This window comes from Acinonyx jubatus, chromosome E1 (assembly GCF_027475565.1).
Source record: "Acinonyx jubatus isolate Ajub_Pintada_27869175 chromosome E1, VMU_Ajub_asm_v1.0, whole genome shotgun sequence".
NCBI classification, from domain to species: domain Eukaryota; kingdom Metazoa; phylum Chordata; class Mammalia; order Carnivora; family Felidae; genus Acinonyx; species Acinonyx jubatus.
Genome location: NC_069397.1, coordinates 26,870,267 through 26,895,431, shown reverse-complemented (window position 1 = coordinate 26,895,431; position 25,165 = coordinate 26,870,267). Strand labels below are relative to the sequence as shown.

The window sequence follows — 25,165 nt, the reverse complement described above, 5'->3', positions numbered from 1 at the left end:
ATGTTCTGGGAATACTACTACCCTGGAAAGTCTTACAATGCTGCCTCTCTCCCTGCATTCCTGCCTATGCCTAGACATAGTAGATAATCTATATTTCTTTGATAAACAAATTTGATAAATTTGATAAACAGATTTCTTTGATAAACAAATCCATCTGCCTGGTTACAGATGGTAGAGCTGTGTCGCTTTGTGTTGTCATTTTCCTGTCTGCTTTCTTCTAGCATTTGTTTTCCCATAGCCCCATTTTTCTAAGCACTGAACTTGAAGTTCATAACAAATGTTTCTTAGAGGATGATTCTCCTGATTGTCCATAACTTAGAACCATGGAATCATACGAAGTATAATTTTGGAGCTGGGAGGGGACTTGGAGGTGGACTAGTCTAAATCCTTTATCAAAAACCAAATATAAAGGAATTTTATAAATCCATAGAATGGAATAAATCAGCAGTAAAAAGGGAAGCATCTTTTGATAAAATGCAACAACATGGATGAATCTTAAAAGAATTACGCTGCATGAGAGAAGCCAGACCAAAAAACCCTACATAGGGTGTGATTTTCATTTATAAGAAAACAGAAAATACAAACTGTAGTGACAGCAGCAGCTGCCTGTGGATGAGTGGGGAAAGGGACAAGGAGGGGAGGAAAAGGCTATCTACGATGAAGACGGACAAGAGGAAACTTTTGGGTCCATAATCTTGATTGTGGTGATGTTTTCACAGGTACATACAGATAGTACACATTAAATATGTACAGTTTAGGGGTGCCTGGGTGGCTCAGTAGGTTGAGTCCTATTTTGACTCAGATCATGATCTCATGATTCATGAGTTCGAGCTCCACATTGGGCTCTGTGCTGTCAGCCGAGAGAGAGCCTGGAGCCTGCTTCAGATTCTGTGTCTCCCTCTCTCTCTGTCCTTCCCTTGCTCATGCTCTGTCTCTCTCTCTCAAAAATAAATAAATATTTAAAAAAATATGCACACTTTATTATGTCCATTGTACATCAATAAAACTGTTTAGAGAAAAAAAGGCAAATAGAGGCAATTTAGCTGTGGGATAAATAATAAAACCTACAGTATGTCAGATCATGTGCTGTGTGGTAGGGGTTCAGAGAGACAGTGAAGACATGGCCTGTACCTTCAGGCAGCTCACGATCTAGTGAAGGAGTTAGAAAATAAGCGGATAAATTAGATCCAGTATGTGAAGGACTAAGAAAGAGGAACAGACAAGGAACAAGAGGTGTCCAGTACATGGGTGCCAACACGTGTCTCTTCTGGGGGGAGAGGTCGGGGAAAGCCTTATGAAAGAGAGGAAGCTGAGCCCAGGCCTAGCATAGGTCAGGTGGAAGAGCCTCCCCATCTGAAGGAATATCGTGGGCAAAGTTGTTGAAACGCAAAATTCCAGGAATTGCACGTGGTTCGGCCTGACTAGAGCAAAGGACACTCCAGCAAGAGAAGAGATCGCAGAGGTTGGTGGGGCCAGATTGTGAGGCTTTCGCTACCCTGGCAGTGCTTGGGTGCCTAGTGCTCCAAGGCTGAACTAACAGGTTGTGCAAATCCATAATCTGTGTCACAGGGACATGTCTCTTCCAAACATGTGGCACAGACCTCCAGATTTTGAGGCTGGGACACTCATATTCATGCTCAGTTCCAGTCTGGAGCTCTTATGTTCCTCAGGAATGTTCCAAAACCCAAAGGAAAGAAAGCTGGTTTGGGTCTGAGCAGCAGCTGGGGAACATCTGCATGCGGCTTGGAGCTCCACCTGAGAGCAAAGGCTTCTGGTACATTTTTCTGTTGGGCAACCAGCAATCTAGCTGCCCCAAAGGCAGTTTTTCCACAAGTCAAAAATTTTGTCTTTCTTTCTGGCTGGCAGCACTGATCCCTGTAGTCCTGCGTTTCTGACAATGGCTGTCTGGTGTGCAGTGATCTGTGTCCTGTCTGGTTCTCTCCTACCCTCTGGTCATCTATTAACCAGCCACCACCGGATTTCTCCAGCCACTGAGCAGTAGAGGTCATGAGAGAGTCCCTTATTTGTTTGTTTTTAGAGTGGTTTTCAGAGAAGACTGGGATGTTTGATGCAGAGTACGATTGTCAGACCGCATTAAAAATGCAGGCAGCAATGCAGAACACGGATGGCTCATGTCAGCCAGACATTTCAATGTAACCAGAGGAGGAAAACACAGATAGGGCCTGTGTTAATGGAAGTAGATGCCAAATTGTGTGGCAAGTTCTGGCTCATGTTTCTCCTATTGCCTGCTACCCCTTCAGTTGGAAGAAAGAAGCTCATATTTAAGCTAGAATTTAAAATGGGATTGCTGCTTGATGAGCATTCCTGTGATCTAGAGATCAAATTGCTTACACCTCAAAAGGAATTTAGGAGGATTGTAACTGTCATAGCAGTTAGAATCTCCCAGAAGTGAGGAGTGAAGGTTTAGTGGTTTATTCTTTCTTGCCTTGGGGATTCTTTGCTGTCTTCTGCAGGGTTAGACCAAGAGGGCAAGCAAGAGTGCACACACTGATTTCCCTAGCCAACTCAGAGTAAAGCTGTGGCCAGCACAGATGCCTGAAACCAAGATCCAGGAAAGGCCAATGTGGATTATCTCGGGGGTATTAATAAAACAGATGGTGTCAGGAGGGAAGAAGTTTTCAATTCTATTGTGGAGTTTGGTTTTTGTATCTCCTCACCTGGGCTAGTGAAAACAGTCCAAGTGTGGGCTGGCCCAAACTCTTAGCTCTGTTTATTCTGCCCTCATGTCCTCCCCCATGCTGTCTGCCAGCTGGACTATTAAATGGCTCAGTGCTCTTTTTTTGCTGTGTCAATCCTGGAAGGTCATGATTGTTGTGATTTGGGGCTGGTTTCCCAAATGGGTGGGTGAAATGGATATCTAACTATCGATTTGTTTTCTTGCATTTCAGTCGTTCCAAGGAAGTCAAGGACGAGCATACCTCTTTAACTCAGTGTAAGTGTCTCTGAATGGTACATCCGTTGTTTGGTGCAAATTTTGCAGGGTGGGGGAAAAGCAGCCCTCAGTGTTAATTCAACACTGGGCCCTGCCTTCTCTGCCACAATAAAAGCCCTGTGGAACATTATTCTCTACAATTAGAAGCCAGTTATCTTTGTGTGTGTGTGTGTGTGTGTGTGTGTGTGTGTGTGTGTGTGTGTGTGTGTATATATATATATATATATATATATATATTTTGCAGCATCTTTGGCTAAAAAGTATACATTTACTACCCATAGTAAGCACATAAGAGGATCGGAGGGCTATATAGTCTCACAGAGAAGAAGTTGAAGTGATTCTGAGAGCCTCATCATGGAGGCTTCATAACCAGGTCTAACCATGGTCATAACCGGGTCATAACCATGAGTCATTGGAGAACAGGGGAGGTCAAACAACAGACCCCGATGTCTGCTGCAGGAGCTCAGGCTAGAGGAAAGGCCTGGTTAGTGAAGAGTCTCCTTGACTGCAGCCTGTAGGGCCTTCCATCATTGCTGGGCACATCATTCATAGCCTCTTACTTGGGAAAGGAGGGTGAAGCTCACACAAACCTGATAAACTGTGAGAATGGAAATCTAGCATGTTCAGCTTGAGATAATATGGGGCTCGTTCATCCTTGTAATTGGGACAACATGGTGCTGATGTCATGTTGCCATGTTTGGCTGCATTCAGTCCTCAGTAAGCTCTGAGCTGAGGACTCAGCTCATGGTCTTCACAGTGTGGCCATCTGTTTGTCCCCTTGGGTTAGAAGCATTAGTTAGAAACATTCCAAGCAAAGTCTCAACCATGAAGACTATTTTTCATAGACTCACTGAATCAGAACTTGCAGATCTCAAAATCATTTCAATGGTGATGTTTCCACGTGGTTACCTTTTCAGGGTTGTTACCACTCTCAGTCTTAAATGATGCCCTTCTTGGTGTTGGCTTCTCTTGAGGCATCTGTGCTCAGTTGTTTTTTTTCTTTTTTTGCTGCAAGCTCAGCTTGAATGACTGATGATGAATGTGTGACTAACTACCCGTTCTCTCTGTCCCTTGGCACAGAGTTAATGTGGGCTGCGGGCCTGCAGAAGAGCGAGTGTTGCTAACAGGATTGCATGCAGTTGCAGACATTTACTGTGAAAACTGCAAAACCACTCTGGGCTGGAAATATGTAAGTACTGAGGAGTCTGGTTGGCAGTGAGAGGGAGGAAGGGAGAGCCTCATGCTAAAAGATTTCTTTCTTCCACTGTCTTCCTATGGCCTTGTGGGATTATCTTAGTCCAGGACAGGAAACTGGGCCCAAAGAGCAACTCCTAGCACACTCTTGTCTACCACACTCTTCTTCCCTTTTCTCTGATAGTCCCCTTCTACTCATTCCTTCACACCTGCCCCTGAGACAAACACACACAGGTGCGCGCGCGCGCACACACACACACACCTGCTTTTCAATTTAATTAATAATAATAATAATAATAATAATAATAATAATAGTAGCATATACCATTTCCTGACAGTTTACTGTGGTCCAGACATACATTATTCTATTTATATTCACAGCATCCTTAGAAAGTAGTTCATATTTTAATCCCTATTTTATGGATGAGGAAACTGAGGCTTAGAGAGGTTAATGGTATATCTAATGTTACCTAGCCGTTACGTGGCCAAACCAGTATATAGGTGTCCAGGAGTCTGACTGTGGAGCCCATGCTCTTTGCTCCAGTAAATGTTCTCAGAACATGTTACCCAGGCCCTAGGCTCTATGCTAGGTATCCTCAAACATGTTAATTAATGTCCACTGTCAAATATAGTCATGGATGGACTTTTCCTACTAGACGTTCATTTCTTTGCTGTTTTACTCAACAAGTATTTTTTTAAATATGTATTTTTGAGAGAGAGAGAGTGCAAGTCGGGGAGGGACAGAGTTGGAGTGGGGGGGTGCAGACAGAAGATCTGAAGCAGGCTCCCTGCTGACAGGAGTGTACCCAATATGGGACTTGAACTCATGAACCATGAACTCATGATCTGAGCCAAAGTGGTGGGGCTTGAACTAATGAACCATGAGATCATGACCTGAGCTGAAATCAGATGATGCTCAACTGACTGAGCCACCCAGGTGCCCCTCAACAAATATTTTTAACGTCTTGTTGGTACTTAGGATGAGCACTTCACTGGGGTGAGAGGAGGTATAGATGTTCAATGAAAATAAACTTGTGCTATTGCTATTTTTGGCAGATGTTTTTATTATTGGCAAATATGTTCATGTGCTTTTTTCTGCCCTATCATTGTGGGAATATTGAGAAATGAGTCTTCCTGTCTTTGGGAGGACAATTTATTCCATGTAAAATGCCATAAATTCCCTGTACTGTCAATTGCACAGGGTCAGTGTGAAGCTGGCTCATATGACCTGCAGTTAGTTAGACAATAGTTAGCTTTGGAAGAGCCTGGAGGAGTGGTCAGAAGTTCCCGCAGAGTGCAGTTGTAGGTTGCAGGACTTTGGGGAAGGCTGTGCATTAGGGGGAGCCGGGAATACAGGGAAAGCCTCCTTGCCTTCTCCGGTGAATCTAGAACTGCTCTAAAAATATGAAGTCTATTTACTTTAAAAAATATTTTTTTAAAGTTTATTTTGAGAGAGAGAGCATGAGCAGGGGAGAGGCGGGGGAGGGGGTGTGGGGAGAATCCTAAGCAGGCTCCACACTGTCAGTACAGAGCCTGACTCAGGGCTCGATCTCACCAATTGTGAGATCATGACCTGAGCCAAAATGAAGAGTCAGACACTTAACTGACTCAGCCACCCAGGCACCCCTGGATTCCATCTTTCACATCTCCCTTGAAATGTTCAGAATTAGAAAGAAAGATCCTAGCTGGTATGTTTCATGATGGCAAGATGGTCACAGATCCCTACAGTTGCCTTGATTTGCTCCTTGTGGGAAAAACTGGTCCTGGCTATTCTGTTACCCCTGCATGGCCACTGGCCCTCTCTGGGTGATCTAGGAGCCACATTTCTGGTTTTGAGGATCTAGAAATTTTCTGCCCTTCTGTTTTCCCAACCTTTTTTGTCATCTTATTCCATTAAAGATGTGCAGGATTATAGACGGAAGATAAATCTGAGTTAGTTGGTTTTGCTCTTTACTTCGCATAAAATGATTCACTCCTTTGACAAAGGTTTATTAAAAGCCTTTGTGTTGGATACAAAAGTAAATGAGATCTAATCCTTATCCTCAGGGGTGTTTACAGTCATCATATGAGAGAGGAAAGCTACAGGTAGACATAAAACAGCTTGACAAGTATCGTGATATCACAGGACGATATAGAGAAGCATTCATCTCCCCAAATATTTATTGATTACCTCTCATGTCCCAGGCTGGTGCTCCAAGCTTTCATTCCATTATTTCTTCTCACCCTCACAGTAATCCTGTGAAGTACTTTCACTTATCCCAGTCTTATAAATGGAAAGTTCTCAGTCATAAACAAAAGTGGTTAAGTGATGCTTCTGGTGTCAGGAAACAGAAATGGGGTTAGGTCTGGGGGTTTCTGTAGACTTCAGATCTAGTACTCTGTCCCCTGGAATCCAGTTATGACATTTTGCAAGTGCCCTGTGGCTTGGGGGCTATTAAATGTTTTTTTCTTTTGGCTTTTTTGTTGTTGTTCAATAGAGATATAGTCTTACTTTCCTAGTTTTCTTTCTACCTCCCGCCTACCCTGAACATGCTACCATGGAACAATAGGTCGTATTCTCGAACCACATTCCTCTATTGTGTATACATCACACAGCGCGCGCGCACACACACACACACACACACACACACACACACACACACACACACACGGAGTCAAGGAATAATGAAGTGTCAGGGAAATTACTGCTGAGCCCACAGCTCTTGCATGTGTGTGATGTGTTTGCACTTTCTCTCTCAGGGCCTCTCCCCTCTCCACTTTGTGGAATAATTCCTCTCTCAGCAAGAGACTCAAGTCTGAGCTCTCATTCTGGGACCCAAATCCCTGGAGCTCTAGGACAGAAGATATAGTTCATACACATGCTGCCCAGAACCTATGGACAGTAGGGTTTAGCTACTTACTAATTTGGAATACTCAGAACAGCAGCTGATATCCACTGTTTCTGCACACCAAACTTAGCCATAATGACCGTGATGACCAGTGTTTTTCTGATAATACATTGAGATATTTTTATTCATCTATGCCTGTCAATAAAATATCTCTTTGATCCTATACCTATGCAGGGCTTTTTTTTTTCTTCCTATGGGGCTTACTAGCCTGGGAGCCCACCCACAGTGCCGTAAATTTAGGATGGTAATTGGCCAGGTGGTTTATATTGAGTTTTTCCTCCGGAAGCCTGGCAGCTGGGGTGGGGGGGGGGGGTGGGGTGGGAGTGGGGGCTTGAGGGCTGCTGGGTTCTTCAACCTGGAGTTCACATAGCTCCTTTCTCCCTAGAGAAAGGCAGTGAAGGAAAAACAGACTTAACACACATGACACAGAAACAGAAAGATAAATAAAAAAGAGACCTATTTGACTTCACCATACTTTGGTCTCTCCCTGAGTGTCTTTTCTCTAAGTGTAACAAAGTACAATTGAGAATTATAACACATAAACTTCATAGATACATTATCCTTAGAGCAGATTTCCGATTAGCATCTGAAACCAAGTTCCCCTCAGATTTTACACACACACACACACACACACACACACACACTCCATAGTTACTTACTGAAGACCTATTATATGGCAAGCAGTCTTCTAAACACAAGGGACACAGCATTGAACAAAATAAATGAAAATATCTGCCTTCCATGTAATTTATGTTGTAGTAATGGGAGATAATATGTAAAATAGACCTGGAGGTTATATTGTATATTTGAGAATGATAAGTGCTATAGAGAAAAATGAAACAGGAAGAGATGGGGGAAGAGAGAGTTCTGGGGTGGAAGTTGTGCTTTTAAAGTAGAATATTCAGGAAAGATTTTACTAAGATGGTGACATTTGGGCAAAGACTTTTTTTTTTAAGTTTATTTATTTATTTTGAGAGAAAGAGAGAGAGAGTGCGAGCAGGGGAGGGGCAGAGAGAGAGAATCCCAAGCAGCCTCCTTACTGTCACTGTGGAGCCCAACATGGGGCTTGATCTCATGACCTGAACCAAAATCAGGAGTCAAGTAACCGACTGAGCCACCCAGGTGCCCCTGGGCAAAGACTTAAATGAGCATAGATCTTGAAGAAATTCTATGGTAAATATTGAGAAAATACTTACAACATTTAAATTGCAAAATATTTAAACTCCATTGTAAATGTTGAGAAGGTCCTGGTGCTGCCTCAGAACTGTATTAAGTGAAGGCGACCTGGCACGTTTGCATGGTGGGAATTCTCCCAGTGAGTCTGGCTGAAGCTCATCCTGATCCCTGTCATTGACCTGCCTTTGCTCCTGTGCTACAAAAAAAAAAAAATCACCTACTTGTCTTTGGTCATTTGGTGTCTTTTCTCTTCCTTTGTGTCTCCTAGGAACATGCCTTTGAAAGCAGCCAGAAATATAAAGAAGGCAAATACATCATTGAGCTAGCACACATGATCAAGGACAATGGCTGGGACTGATTGGAGGGTATCCACCTACCCCAGCGTCCACGTGAACGCCATCCAACCAAACATTCTACCCAAGCGTGAGAGAGTGACTGAACACTTGGTTCCATCCATTTAGGGGCCTTGCCATCTGGGGCATTCTCCCACCCTGAAGCCGTCTTTCTGGTGACCGGCCTCTAAATCGCTGTCTCTCTGTCTCTTTGCTTTGTATCTGTTTGTGAGTTGATCCTGGCTTCTCTCTGTTCTAGTGTTGGCTGAAAACAAAACAACGAAAGGAACAGATGCCTGACCGCATGGGGCAGCCCACCTTGATAAGGGCCCTGGGGCTCATTAAGAGCTGCTTGATGGCCTCTTGTCAGGAGAGCAGTGGCACAGCACGGGGGTGCAAGGAAGAAGGAAATGGGGAGCCGTGAGGGTCCCAGGGCTGGTCAGTGGACGGGACGTTAGAGGTAGGAACAAAATTGTGCTGCTCCTGGAGTCCTGGTAACTTAGGCTTGAAATAATCGACTTGTCTAAAAGGACAAAGAAAAAACATACCTCATGACTGCATTCTCTCTGATCAGAAGCTCTGTTCCTGAACCAGCTGTGTCCAGTTAGCATGTGAGCACAAGAATGCGCCCTAACTAGTGGGACAGGGGCCTGGTCCTCCTGGGTCCGGCTGGGGGTGTCCTGGCAGCAGAGAGTGCAAAGCCCAGATGGTTTTGATAACTCTGATGCCTCAGTGCCCCTTCAGGTAATCTTCTTTGCCTCTTCAGCCACTGTTGGTGAGAGGATGGGAGACTGCCTTTTGCAATGGGTGCAAGATCCAAACATCCCAAAGGCTTTGACCACCAACCAAGTAAAATCAGTAATTGAGGAGAACAGGGAACAAAGGGGGCTGTAGTTTGGGAGCTCCTACAGAAATGGCTCAGATATTGGGCCAGAAAAAAAAAAAAAGTAGAACCAGCTAGCAGTTCTGTCTGACCTTTTTTTCCTGACCCTTAATAAGAGAAGAGCATTGTGGCAAGGAAGGGGGTGGGGTGGGGAAATGCTGGGAATAGTTTAGATTTGAGCCATTACAGGTTAGTGTATATTTCCACTTTGGTATGCAATGGCTTCAGTGAGATCAGCAATTCTTTGTACATAGAGTTTTGGTTGTTTTTCTCCAGTTCTATCATTGTAGATTGTGGAAAACAAAGTCCCAAGGCTTTGAGCTTAGTGATAACCCAGCCAGTAGACTCCTCATGCCCCTCGCTATTCTCCTTGGACTTGAATGCTTTGTGTGGAGAGAAATTGTCAGAGTGGTCCAGCAGTGGGGAGGGCTTAGATATGATGTCAAACATCAAGTTATAAATTCTGATATTAGCCCCCACCTCCCATCTCCCAAACCAAAGTTGATTATATTAGGGAAGTGGGGAACAAATCCCTATAAAGCTCATGAGAGAAAGGAGTTTGTTATAGTTAACCAACACTATGAAGTGTTTTCTACAACACTTCAGCCAGTACATGGTGCATGACCGAAACTCATTTAACTGAGTTAATTTTATTGCTTAGACTGAAAATGTAATTATTAAGATATGTGCAGGTTATGTTAGAGTATCTCATTCTTGAAAGGGGGCTGATCCTATAGAAAAAATTCACCTAAAAAGTCACAAAAAGAATGAGTTCATAGAGGCAAGAATCTATAAAATTGAATAATCAAGATTCAAGCAGCCAACCCAGAACATTTCCAGAATTCAAACAAATTCCTCTAGGGAGTGATCCATGGTGGAAATGCTTTTTTCTGTCTCTGTGTGCTGATTGCAGAAGGGGGACCCGAGGTAGGCGTGGTCATGCCCTGGAGGTAGTGAACTGTGGGACTGACAGGAAACCAGGTGGCTCCAGGTTTAGCTGTAGACCACCTCTGTAAGACAATTAAAAAAAAAAAAAAAAAAAAAGGATTCTTAGAAATTGAATCTTGTTCCCAAAGGCTTTTAGTCCACATCTTTCAGTATTTTAGTATCCTGGGGAGGTTAAGTTTTCCCCACATTGCTAAAAAGCAGAATGAGGTTCAGAAGGAGTATTTCATTTCCACTCCCAGAGAAAAAGGTCTTCTGGCTCCCAGGGCCAAGATCTCAATAAAAACCATTTTCTACTTTCACATTCCTAAGCTGGCTTGCCAGCACAAAAATTATAGATCCCTCTTTCTGTCTCCCTTGAAGGTAGTGGCCTTCATTTATGGATTTTGATAAGCCCCTTTGCTTGGGGAAAGTCCTGACTATTGATACTCCTTTTCATAGAAAGAAAATGGGGGTTAAACATGGGTAGGTGTTTTGTCTGTGAAACTAAAACTGGAGTGTGGTGATATAGAAACCAGACATGGGGTGCCCTAGAATTTTCAACAGGGAGAAGAGACCCATGTGCCACTGTTGCTCCTTGGGGATGAGGCCTCTGACTGTTGCATGGATCAGAGCAGGCTTCAGTTAGACCCAGGTTCTGGTCTGTCTTTCTTTCTTTCTTTCTTTCTTTCTTTCTTTCTTTCTTTCTTTCTTTCTTTCTTTCTTTCTTTCTTCTCCTCCCTCCCTCCCTCCCTCCCTCCCTCCCTCCCTCCCTCCCTCCCTCTCTCTCTCTCTCTCTCTCTTCTTTCTTTCTTTCTTTCTTTCTTTCTTTCTTTCTTTCTTTCTTTCTTTCTTTCTTTCTTTCTTTCTTTCTTTCTTTCTTCTATTACCCATTGAGCATCCAGTGGGTGCATGGCGCCATACTTGCTGCGAAAGATCTGAGTAGAATGTTGGTTTTTCTGTAACTACAGGGGAAAAAAACACAACTCATTAGGCTATCCCTTTGTGTCAATGAAACCAAAAGTGCTTCTTATAACTTTATCTCCATTCATGGCTTGTCTACCTAATGTCTAGCAGTATTGGAGAGACCGCAGCTGAGTGATGGGGACACATCAACTCATGGCCTCAGTCAGTTCATTCTTTAATTTCCTCACCAAATTATTGACTCAGAGCATAACCAAAGACCTCATCCATTCACCCCTGGCAGGTTCAGGGAATTGGAGTTTGATGGTAAAGCCTAGGCAGGGTGCAGGGAGTAGCAGGGCAGGGAGAGGGAGGAGTGAGAAAGGAAAGGCATGAAGTTCTATACCTCAGCCAGCAGCTGCCTTCATTTGCAACTGAAATCTAGCCAGCAGACCCTCTAGTTCCATCTCCCCTATGCTGCCCTAGGTCATGTGGCATTGGCAGCTCTGGGTTACACCCAAACCCCCAGGATGTTAGTCTCAGGCTGCTGATGGGTTGATTTGGTATGAATCAAATACAGCCAAACTTGATGGCCACAGATTGTCAGCTGGGCCTGACTGAGTGCTGCCCCAACTCCTATGACAGCAAGATCATGGAGATAGGATAAGAGTAAATCTTTACTGGCGGGTCATTGTGTGAAAAAGAGGTGTCCCCTTTATAAAAAGATTTTCAAGTGGATATATATATTTAAAAAGTTGCTTGTGAAATATACTTTTGTAAATAATATTTAATTTTTTAAATAATATATTTGGTGCTGTTTTCTCAGATCCCCTGAGAGCACTTTTTATTTTCATTTTTAAATTCTATGGTTTCCTCTGCATTTCTTGAAGTATATTTTAAGGGAAATAGTGATCATCAATATACTCTTTTTAAAAAAAGATCTGTATCATGTTAGTCTGGACTGAGGCAGTAAAGCAATGCCTCTCTGCATTTCTTTCCCGAAGGAACAGACTCTGCGCTACATTACCAGGTTGAGAATTGAAATATTTTCTTGTACCAATATTGGCTAGAAAAGAAAATAAATAAAATCAAATTTAGTAACAACTTAGTAATTCCTTTTGTTAGAAGAATTTCCAACAAATTGGGATCTTGTTTTTAATGTGTGTGTGTGTGTGCGCGCACACACGCGCACACTCACGCACACGTGTGTGTAAAAAGCACTTTGGATTGTGCCTCCTGTTTTTTTTCTTTCTTCTTTTTTTTTTTTTTTAATTGGGGACACTATATCTACAGTTTACACCTTCGGCACATAAGACTTTTCTTCTCTTTCTCTCTGGTGGTTTTGTTTCTGAGTGGACCAACAGTGCAAACCATGAGGATTTTGTTTTTTTTGAGCATGGATGCTCCTCTTTCGTTGTGTGCTCAACTTTCACAGATTGTAAAGGAAATCTGTTGTTTTGTGAAGATCAGAGTCAAATCTGTATTTCTGAGATGTGAGTGTACTCCTTATGTACCGTAGGGTTCCCTTTGTTGTAAAAGCCACCTCATTAACTGGTTTGGGTTAAAAGAACATCAGTAAAATCATACACGATACCTTGTAGGTAAACAGCTTATTTTATTTCAAGATCAGATTGCCTCAGGTTCAGGAAGAGGCTAGGAAATCTTAAACCCAATCAACTTATATATTTTAAGAAAGAGTCTGACTCTTAACAGAAAACGTACTAGTGGTCAAGGTGGAGGAAAGAGATGTTTAATCTTTTTAAGCAAAATACAGTCATGAAATCTGCCAGCAGTGAAAGGTAAAGCCAAGAAGAAACAAGCTATAATCATCACCAAATTGGATCTGCCTATATGTTTTTATATAACATTTTGGTGAAAGTGAGAGTCGGTTCCCTTTTCCAACCTGCAGAGACGATCTTTCGATAGAATAGAATCTGTCTATTTATGCTTGTGTTTACAAACTGTATTTGTTGGGTTTGGGTTTTGTTATTTTCTTTATCTTTTTTTTTTTTTTTGGTGGCATTTTTCAGGTCACTTTGCTTCAATAACAAAGATAATTATTTTCAAATAATTTGTCCTCACTTTTTCCTGTATTTGTACATAGTTATTCAGTATTAGAGAAAAGTGCATTGTTTCTGTCATATTTCAATCTGTGTTGGTGCTCATTTGAGAAAATAAAGTTTTCAAATATTTGGAAGGCTCATCTAGTCTTAATTGACCTAGCAAGTTTTATCTTGACTTTTAACATTTAAAGTAACTGAAAAGCCTGCAGGAGGTCATCTGTCTAACCCCATTCACAGAGCTGTCAACTGAGACCCTGTGGGATTGTTTTCTCCAAGGATATTTGGCCAGTTAATGAATAAAAATCAGGTCTCCTGCTTATCTACAAATGTTTCTCTTATCTTTGGTATCAGAAATGCATGAGTGACCTTTAGGATTTCTGTCTACTAACCCCCATATTAGACTCTCCAAACTTTCCTGCTTATACAAATTTCTTTGGGGGAAATTGGATTGCATTAAGTGAAGAGATAAAAGAATTGTAAAAAAACAAAATTATGTCACAAAGAGGCAGCATTATCTCTGAATAACTGGCTAACAAAGGGAAATGAGTATTCAGTTATAGTATACGGAGAATCAAGTCTTCTCACTCACTGAACAACTATGAAACATATATTAGATTCTAGGCACTGGGTGACGGTTCAACCATTCTAATAAATCAGCTGTTTTTGTTTGCCTCCAGGATCATCCACATGCATAGCTTTGCATAACCAGTCAGTGTAAGTAATTTTGTATTCTGGTGCCTTCATTTAACACAGTAAATATTTTTGCCTACACTTGATTTTATACCATAACTTTTCCAAAAGCTTTTCTCCATGGCTTAGAGAGTTCTCACCTTGGTTAGGCAATTTAAATAGGGAAGAAAGAAGATATTAAAACCACACAAGTGTGTACATATTCGTGTGTTTTCGTATTGGTGAAATTATTTTAAAAGTCTGTTCTGTATAAAATAAGAAATACCTTATCTACTTCCCATGAATTTTTACTTATGCATTCTGGGCTGAGCTGCAATTGACTTTTATTTGTCCTTGAGTATATTATCTTATTCCTGTGACCTGTTTTGCTTCAGTGGATGTGTCTGTTATCATTTCATTCTTGTTTGCCTTTGGCAGACCAGGAGGAGAGAAAAGATAATGTGTGCTAGATACAACCAGTTTCAAACCAGCAATCCTCACACTTCAAGCTCTTACACCTCAGGGGCTGTCCAGGAGATCAGGCTGGGGAAAGTGAGGGGAGATCACTGATGTTCATGGAGTGCTTGGCTTGCGCCACACCTTGAATCGGCACTTTGCCTACATGACCTCATTTAAGATCCTCGCAGTGAGGCATTTCCTCACATCATCCCAGGAGTCCTCACCACCCTATGGGAAAGTAATGACAAATGCTGATTATTCCCATTTTATAGATGATGAAATTGAGGTTAGGAAGTTTTCATGGGAATGACAGGGTCAGGAATCATAGCCTGGCTTCCCAGCCCTATGGTCTTTCCCTACACTGTGTTCCAAATTTTAGCACCTCTTTTCCTTCAGCCTTCTTAATTCTTGTATGGCTTCTTCACAGGATACTTTCTTAGCCTGCCTGTCATGACTGCTTAATAAGTAGGGGTTCAGGGAATGTGAATTAAAAATTAATTTAAGCAAAGCCACAAAGGTCACTGCTGCCTGAAAGGTATTGTGTATCCCATAGCTGAGTGTAAGGTGGGCTTTGTTGTTTTCTAATACCCTGCAATAGATCCCATGTGTAATCCTTGGCCCCTTGATTAATAGTACGTACTTAATATCTGGTTGGTGAACATTGAATTAATGTGGACGGTGGAGAACTAACAGCTTTCAAAATCTGTTTAATATGTTAGTACCCCTAAGAGGAGAATGGAGAGGAGGTTGGCATTAAATGCTTCCTACACGTGGTAGGTAAATGGTTAAATCAGGAGCAATCAGTTTACGATTTGCATTTATTTATTCAACAAGCATTTTTTGGACATCTATTATGTGCCTAGTTTAGTCAGGGAACTAATCCTTGGGAGCAGAAAATCAGTGGTACTAATTATGCAGAGTGGGAGAACAAAGGGTTATGCATGGCTCTCCCTAGTTGGCCAAATATCCAGCCACATCAACCACCACCCTCATGGGCAGCTGTTTCCTGCAGAAGTAATTGCTCATAAATCCTTTAATCTGAACCTAGAGCAGGGCACAGGGCATTCTCTGGAGTCAGTGAACCTGGTTTCAAATACTGGTTTCACTTAGTAAAAAGATAATCTATGTGCCCAGTGCCTGGCACATAGTAAGGACTCAGTAATAAAATGGCTGTTATGATTACGGATTGCTATTTGAATTGGGAGTGAAATGAAGAGGACTGTTGTGTTTTATTTTTATGTACATTATTTGCTTAATTTTGCAACAATCCTATGAAGCAAATACTCCATTTTACAGAGGAATAAACTAAGGTTCAGAGCATAAATAACATGCTCATGGAAGAGCTGGGATTTGTTAATTCTTGTTCTGATTCGAAGCCCCCCACCCCCTCCCAATCTGTGGCCCCAGCCTGACATTCAGGAAACAGGAATAACTACCAAATAGGAAACTTACTGGCAGATCAGACCAAGCACACACCCAAACTATCATGGAGGTTTTGTTTTCTCCTCTTGTATTCTCCCCCCCCTTTTTTTTATGAAATAGAAATTCTGTCTTTTCCATTGGAAGTCAAGAGTTCAAACCTCAGGAAGAATTGTTATACCTTTATTTTATATGATTTCAGGCGTGTTGATTGTAGGGCTGTGATTTTAAGGAAAAAAGTTGTTGCGTTCAGTTGTTCAGACTGATAGAAATGATGAAAGTAAAAAACTGGCCTACGTAGAAGTGACTAAAGTACCCTAACATACCACACCATCTCTGTGGGGCCATTCAGGGCTAACTCTCCAGGCCAGCTTGGAACAAGCCAAAGATTAAAAGTTTGCATGTCATGAAGAGACTTCTAATTCCCCTCTAGGTGATACAGGATCTTTTTTCCCCCTAATGTTTATTTTTTGAGAAAGCGCACAAGCGGGGGAGGGGCAGAGACAGGGGGACAGAGGATCCAAGCAGGCTCTGTGCTGACAGCAGAGAGCCCAACATGGGGCTCAAACTCACAGACCATCAGACCATGACCTGAGCTGAAGTTGGATGCCTAACTACTTAACCGACTGAGCCACCCAGGTGCCCCATGGGATCATTTTAATGAGAGACAGGATAGCTGGGAAAGCTGAATTTTTTAAGGCATTAGAAAATTACTTGAAAACTATGACAGAACTGTTAAATTATACTTATATTGAATTAAAATCATGCTAATGGTTTATTCCAAGCTCAGAAATAAGCAGGATAAAGTAGAAAGAAGGTTGGCTTTGGAATTAGACAGATGGGGATTTGAAGCCTGACTGCATGCTTATGTATTGATCACTCTGAGGAAGTAACTGCAATTCTAGGGACTATTTTCCATCATCCATGAATTTAGGGATACCAGCAACCATACTCAAGTTATTGTTAGGATCAAATAGTAGCCATAATGTGTCCAGCACATTGACTCAATCAAATAGGACTTAGCAAGTGTCACCTTTTTTTTTTTTTGGCTGAGTATTGCTAGCACTATAGTGCTAGTTAGGATCTAATATTCATCTCTCCACACCACCTCTACAAAGGAAGAGAGGAAGTTAAGTCACCGACACTTGGTCATGAGTTTTATGAGCAGACAAACTAGAACACAGCACCTAGGTGATCAGGCAAGTAGTTGGTCCCTGCACCATGCACTTGCTTTTACTTCCAGAGTATGTACATTTATGGAAAGAAAAAAGGAAGGATATCAGCTAGAAAAAAACATCCTTGAATTTTAGAATCCTGTTTGATAATTTTCATGGTAACCATCTTTATTGGTCTTCAATAAAGCATAATTTGCTTTTTATTCTTGCATCCTGGTCTGATATGCAGGCAACATGCAGAAGAAGCAGAATGGTCTCAAATCTTGCTCACCTCCCCAGCCTCCCCTGGACTGCCTGCTTCTCATTCTGAGCTCATTGTCCAGAGCAAGGCCATGCAGGCACAGCAACCAAGCAGGGATATTTTATTTATGGCTTTAATAATGGAGTCTCTTGGGAAAATTTTGGTTTCCCATTCCGAGAAACAAAAATTCAGTCACAGTATGTTCTTAAAATTTATTACTGCTTGTTTTTTTCCTACCATATTCTTTGAGCCACCTTAATAGACTTTAAAATGTCCCTCACAAAAGTAAGATAATTTGACCTGTCGTTCATTTGGTTGGTACGTTCTGTACCAGGCCAGCACAGTGTCAAAGATTAGGAATATAGGTTGATAATGTTGCTGCTGATGACATAATCCAATGTGGAACATGCCATGTGTATTACCGAAACTGCTGCCAGCCCAGCAGGAGCTTGTTTTGGCTTTGTCCAGTTCCCCGTCCCTTTTTCCCGCTGCTATTGGAAGAACAGCACCCACTTTTCCTGGAGGCACCCAGGTTTGAAGTTGTTTCCATGGTGACAGGGCATACCCAAGACTCAGGTTTCATTTCATTTTATATCTCCATGATATTATAAAGAAATAGCACCAGCGAGAATGCCAGCCATCTGAGGGAGGAGGATTGAGGAAAGGAAGAGCCACTGACCTTCTGGGGCCCTACCTATAGGAAGGACCTGTGGGAGTTTCTGTTTAACAAGGAGGTGTGGGTAGCCATCTTGCAAAGGAAAGGCCAAAGTTACCACAGAGATAACTGGTTTGGACCTGTTGTGTCCAATGCATCACATATTTCATCTTGCCTTGGGTAGACCCAGGTGTGCTCTACGGGTGATTTGCCCTAATAAGCTATGCCATGAGGCAGGCAGAACTCAACCTGAGCATGCCTGTAAAGATCCTTTCTGTAGGCAGGAGACTAACTGGCATGTGGGACTAAAAAGCAGTCTTCCAGGCTAGATTTAGCTGTGTGACCTTGGATAGGTTGGTTACCTTTTGAGGCTCAGCTGACTGATCTCTAAAAGAAAGTTGTGGTAAGAACTAAGTGTGATAATGTACATCAAGAGCTGAGATGGAGCCTGGCACCCTAGAGCTGAAGAAATGTTGGTTATTGTTGCTATCGTAGTGGTGAAGGCAAGGCAGGGATGTGTGGTTTTCAAAGTGGAAAAATGCATGTGAATCACTAGACAAATAAGAAGAATTAGAATAGGATGTTTTATAATGATTCTTTTTCTTTGCATGCATTTGCTAAGCATATTTTATTTTATATTTCTTTACATGTGTCTTGATATTTGGCAAATAGTAAATATCCCCCAAAACTTACACATTCTTTCAACAAGTATTTCTGAGCCAGACATTGTGCTAGAGATAAATAGACAGGGTCCCTGCCCTCAGGAAGTTTCTTCAATCCCTTCAGGGAGTACTTATTTAACAAAGGGGAGTGGGTGGTTGCCCAAAGAAGAAAAGATCAGAGCTACCATTGCAATTACTGGTTTGAGTTGGAAAGTATAGTTATAGAAAGGCTTCCCAGAGACCTCTTGCTGCCTGTCTAACACTGGGTCCCTCTAGCTCTTGACCTAGGCCTGTGCTATGGTCCTTACCAGATTGTCTGTCTCCTTCCCCAGGACTCTTCCCAGAGTCCAGGTACCCGGACTCATTACAGTTGAAAAACTAGCAGCTCAGTGATGTTGGATGAACAAATATTCATGTGGATGTAAGGATGATCATCTAATAAAAGAATTATTCCTTTCAACCTGGACATAAGAGGAGACTAGTGATATTTATGGACTGTTGTGGGAGAAAGGAAAGATTGTTTTAGCTTTTACCTTCATTCCATTGGAAACAGTAAGGTAAATGAGACAGAACTTTAGAAGATAGAAAAGGTAACTAAAGCAGGCATGTGTTTCACGTCTCATGGTGGGAGTGAAGGTTCTCAAATGGTTTCATTCAGTCAAACCAAAGTACAAGGGGTGGGGAGCATGGGGGCTGGCAGTCACTCATGTAATAGCAAGGAAAAGGGTTTCTCCACATGGGGTATGTTGGACAAAGAGCTGAGCAACGTTTCAGGCACAAACATGGATCATTTCAGCTGGTTGGTCAGAGAGTGATGTGCTATCTGCTGCCCAAGGAAAGTCCTCAGCACTATGGCCTGGTGAGGCCACATGTGAGCTAATTCAGTCATAGGTTGGGCAGTCAATGAACATGAACTCTAATTCTTTCCATGGTGTCTCTTTAGGTTTAACCTTTTTACCTCCAGACCTCACTAATCTCTCTGACTACTTTCTTTCCCCCTCTCTCACCCCTAATCTCTTTGGGTGAGGGAATCCTTTTCAAGTGAGAGAGGTGGGGAAATCTTGCTTTCATTTATGGTATCTTCTCCCAAATGCTTTGTTCTTCCCTGGAATCTTTTTTTCTTACGTTTGATGGCCTAGGATTTTGAAACTCAAAAGCCAAAGAAATACAAATAGCTTTTCAAGTCAGATATAGTTTACAGATTGCAGAATTCACCTTCTTGAGGTGTACCTGAGTTTTAACAAATGGGTACAGTTGTGTAACCATCACAATTAAGATATAGAATATTTAAATCACCTCTAAAAGTTCCTTCATGTCCCTTTTATAGTGATCCCCCTCCTATCTCTAGCCCCCGACAACCACTGATCTATTTTCTGTTCCTGTAGTTTTGCCTGTTCAGAACACCTTATAGTATGTAGCCTATTGAATCTGTCATAATACTTTAACATAATGCTTTAGAGATTCATCTGTTATTGCATGCATGAGTAGGTCATTCCTTATTTTTAAAAAAAATTTTTTAATGTTTGTTTATTTTTGAGAGAGAGACAGAGTATGAGTGGGGGAGGGGCAAAGAGAGAGGGAGACAAAGAATCCGAAGCAGGCTCCAGGCTCTGAGCTTGTCAGCGCAGAGCCCCATGCAGGGCTCGAACTCACGACCCATGAGATCATGCCCTGAGCCGAAGTTGGGCACGTAACTGACTGAGCCACCCAGGAACCCCAGTAGGTCATTCCTTCTTATTGCTGAATAGTATTCCCTTGTATGGATATACTGCAGTATATTTATCCATAATGGGCACTTGTATTGTTGCCAGTTTCTGGCTATTATGGAAAAAGCTGCTATAAACATTTGTGGATAGGTTTTTGTGCATATTATGTATATATTTTTACCATTCTTGGGGAAATCCCTCAAAGTCAAATTGTTGAGTTATATGGCAAGTGGTTGTTTGTATTTAGAAGGAACTAACAAACTTTTTCCAAAATATTTGTGCCATTTTGCATTTCTACCAGCAGTCCATGACAGTTCCAGTTTCTCCACATGCTTCTCAGCATTTGGAATTGTCTGTTTGTTTGTTTATATTTCAATTTAGTCATTCTGAGAGATAGATTCTCTCTCTTTTTTTTTTTTTTCCTGATTTCTGCTGCCACATTCCTCCCATGGGATAAATGTACAAAAATTCTTTTCTGACCAAACAAGGTAAAGAGTGGGGAAGAATTTAAAAGTGACTTTGCATTATAAGAACAAACATATCTTTTGCTTCATAAGAAAACATACATAAAGAATGAAAAAATGAAGTTGTGAGAAAGCAGGTACTGGGAAGAGGGACCAGGTATAGGAGCTCATAAGCTCTCCAAAATGATTGCTTTCTGATTAATCCATTTAGAAAAACCCACTCTCTCTCTCTCTCTGGGCATAGATTATAAAACCAAGCCCTTTCTATTAATTCTTGTTTTCTAACCTAGTATCCTTTAAACCAGAAAGGTGAGCTTTGCAGAAGGATGGCTGCGATGACAGTATTGCTAAAATAGCTACATGTAAAATAATTATAAAACATTGCACATTCAAAAGAAAACTTCACCCTTAACCCCAAATTATTTTCTTTCTTTCTTTCTTTCTTTCTTTCTTTCTTTCTTTCTTTCTTTCTTTCTTTCTTTCTTTCTTTCCTTTCTTTCTTTCTTTCTTTCTTTCTTTCTTTCTTTCTTTCTTTCTTTCTTTCTTTCTTTCTTTCTTTCTTTCTTTCTTTCTTTCTTTCTTTCTTTCTTTCTTTCTTTCTTTCTTTTTTAGAAAGTGATTTGCCATGAAGCTTTTGAAACCTTTTGAGGAATTATCTTGTTCTTTTCCTTGTTACTCCTCATTCACTTCATTGGCACACAATGAATACAATTTATAATCTTGGCCATTTAGTTCAAGATCCCCGTGATACTCTTATGACATCTAAAAGAGGCTGCTAGGGGCGCCTGGGTGGCTCAGTCAGTTAAGCGGCCAACTTCAGCTCAGGTCATGATTTCGCGGTCCGTGAGTTCGAGCCCCGTGTCGGGCTCTGTGCTGACAGCTCAGAGCCTGTAGCCTGTTTCAGATTCTGTGTCTCCGTCTCTCTGAACCTCCCCCGTTCATGCTCTGTCTCTCTCTGTCTCAAAAATAAATAAACGTTAAAAAAAAAAATTTAAAAGAGGCTGCTAGAATCAGCATCTAGGAAACTCAGGTCTGAAACAGAGACTACAACCCCTTCTTTCTGCATGAGAATTGAAAGGAAGGCATTTCTTCCAACCATGTGTGGGATACACACTGGGGGGATCTGTTTATCCAGGTTGCTTCTTGTATAGCCCTTTGTGGCCAACAGGAGGAACAAAACAGCCTGTAGTCTACCCTGAAAGTCTCTATATCCCACTTCTTTTCCTCCTTCCTTCTTTTGCTGTTTGTATCCAGGCTGCCTACACCAATCACCTTTTTCCAAATGCAAGGGAGAGCAAAGGGGTAAAAGGGTGGGAGTTTTGAAGAATTCAGGTAATCTGCTGATTGGTTGGCAATGCTTACTTTTGGTTTCTAGGCAATAAATCATGACTTAGAAGCAGAAAGCCACTCCCAGTTTCCGCTACCATCTGGATCCATATTCCCCAAGGTCCTGTGTCCAAGGTGACCCAGTACTATGGTAAATGCAAAACCTGCTAAAATTGAGTGTCTATGTTTGAGAACCAGACTCTAGACATTTGGTTCCATGAGTGATGGTGACATAATGGGGTCAAGTGAAGCTGTCAGGAAAATAGTTACTAATAATAGCTCTTATGTATCGAGCACTAGCTCTGTGCCAGTCATCAAATGCTCCATATGTTCATTTTTCATTAGCCTTCACATTAACCCTATAATGTAGGCCCTATTATTAATTCAGTTTTAAAGTAAAAACAAACAAAAACAAAACAACCCCCCCCCCAAAACCCTTAGGCTTAGTGAGATGGTGACTTCCTACATGCCCACAGCTAGCAGATGGTAGACCCAAGTTTTAAACCTAGATAATGTGACTCCAAAGTCTCCATTCTTAACCACTCTATAACTACAATCTGAGCCCCGCTGCAGTAAAAATCCCCAGGTAGATAAATCTAACAATGGGAAAGTGTGAGAAAAAAACGTTTCCCAGGTTTTGAAATCTACTTCTACTTCAAAAATCAATTCGTTTCAACAAGTCACTCATTTATTCACTTAACAATGACTTTTTAACATGTACAGATGCTGGAGATACAGCAGTAACAAGGTAACTATGGTTCCTGCCCTCGTGGACCTTACAATCATAAAGAGAGACAGTTTGTAAAGAGAAAATTGCAATGAAAAAAATGGTATGTTTCATCAGAGTTATGAAGGGGCAATGCCAAAGAAGAGGAAGAGGTTTCTAAATTTGGTTATGAGAGTGAGAAAATGCTTCATAGAGGAGGCATCTTAGGAGCTGAGTCTCAAAGAATATAGAGGGATCACCGATAGACAAGGTATGTGCGCAGACATGCACATATGTAAGGGAAGGTGTGGTGTTGCACCGATGAGATAAGAAGGAAGCATTGTGGGCAGAGAGGGCAACCCAACCCCAGTATTCACATTTGAGAGAGCACACGTTTGGTGATGCCTGTAACAGGGTTCAAGGTAAACAGCAGGAGAGGAGGAAGAGGCTGCATAAGGTGGGTGGAGCCACGTCTTGAAATGCCTTTTAAAGAGTTTGGGTTTTTTGTTTTGTTTTGTTTCTGTTTGTTTGTTTATATTTTTTAATGTTTATTTGTGTGTGTGTGTGTGTGAGAGAGAAAGACAGCACGAGTGGGGGAGGGTCAGAGAGAGAGGGAGACACAGAATCTGAAGCAGGCTCCAGGCTCTGAGCTGTCAGCACAGAGCCTGATACGGGGCTCAAACTCATAAGCCACCATATCATGACCTGAGCCAAAGGCTGAGGCTTAACCAACTGAGCCACCCCTGTGCCCCAAGGAGTTGTGTTTTAACTCATGGGCAGCAAGAAGCCATTTAAAGATTTTGAACAGACACATGACATGACCGGATGGGCATCAAATTCCAACTTGGTCAGTTATGGAAGGAAGGAGTAGAGAAAGGCAGAGAGGGAGATACTTTAGGAGGATGTGGTAATATTGCAGATGAGAAAAGATGCAATGTCTAACCGAGGGTGGTAACCATGGAGACAGAGAGGAAGAGCTGAATGAGAGTATGATTAATAAGGCAGAATCCACAGGACTTGATTGTTCAGTGAGGTGGCATAAGGGCTACCTACACAGGCTATGTGGTTTCAGATTGCATTGATCCCATACACTTCCTAGCAGTGTGACTTGGCCAAGTTACTTAAGCCATCTGCCTCAGCCTCCTCATCTGTAAAATGAGGATAATAATAGGATTTGCAGCATAGGGTTGTGGTAAAGATCAAATGAGATCTATGTGTCTAGAACAGCATCTGGCACAGTAACTGCTCAACAAATTTTGTATTTTCATTATTTTAGTGATAGAAAGTGAGGGATCTAAGCTGGGTCCCAGGTTCCTGACCTGAGTCACTGTACCAACATGAGGTGTAGGATACTCTCCTTGAGAAAGCTGTAGTCTAATAGAACACCTACTAGTAACACTGTGGAACTGATTGTACCCTAGTAGGCCCCAACTAAGATTTGCTGTTCTTGTTTAGCCATGAAAGTGATACTGCTGAGTAGCTCTAGGTTCTGGGCTGCCTGACTCACAGCAATATTTTCTGCCTTTATTCTGATCAAGTTGTCCCAAAGATATTTTTCAAACATCAAAAATATTTCATGTGATCCTAATGCTTTGAAAGTAATCCCAGATCATTGAAAAAAGTACTAGAAAATACTCCCTGAAAAGGTAATTTTTTCAAATATATATATATATATATTTGTATATATGTGTATATATGTATATATGTATACGTGTATATATATATATGTATACATATATATACAAATATGTATATATATATGTGTGTGTGTATGTGTGTGTGTATATCTTAAAGCTTTCTAGAACTTACTATATGTTTTTCCTCTAGTCACTTTATTATAAATGATTTTCAGTAAGTATATTGCCTCCAATCCATACATCCATTGATCCATCTATCCACCCACAAACCCTCCATCCACCCACCCATCCATCTATATCCACCTACACGCCATGTGGTATGCATAGAATTTGGAGCCAGGGGGCACCTGGGTGGCTCAGTTGGTTAAACATCGACTTTTGATCTCAGCTCAGGTCTTGATCTCAGGGTTGTGAATTTGAGTCCCGTGCTGGGCTCCACGCTGGGCGTGGAATCTACTTTAAAAGAGAGAGAGAGAGAGAGAGAGAGAGAGAGAGAGAAAAGAATTTGGAGCCAGACACATCACTGTTAAGCATTACTACCTAGTAACAGTGATGCCTTGAGGCTGTTATGTCAGTTCTCTGAACCCAGTTCCTTGTTTGTAAAATAAGGATTCGAACAAGTATCTCCTCACAGTTCTCCTGTGAGGATTCAATGAGACAATGACTATAAAGTATGGAGCACAGCACTGTGCATGTACTAACACTCTACTACTGGTAGCTGCTTTTATTA

The 25,165-nt window shown here is 41.6% G+C and overlaps 1 protein-coding gene across 1 annotated transcript in view; it reads left to right on the top strand.

Annotated features, from left to right (window-relative positions):
- YPEL2 (yippee like 2) overlaps positions 1 to 10,470 on the top strand; it is a 62,054-nt gene extending 51,584 nt beyond the window's left edge. Inside the window, exons 3-5 of the mRNA XM_027034255.2 lie at positions 2,910 to 2,953; positions 4,034 to 4,142; positions 8,480 to 10,470. Coding sequence (XP_026890056.1) covers positions 2,910 to 2,953; positions 4,034 to 4,142; positions 8,480 to 8,569 — 243 coding nt within the window. The 3' untranslated portion in view covers positions 8,570 to 10,470. The remainder of the gene's footprint in view (positions 1 to 2,909; positions 2,954 to 4,033; positions 4,143 to 8,479) is intronic.
- Positions 10,471 to 25,165: the final 14,695 nt, after the last annotated feature.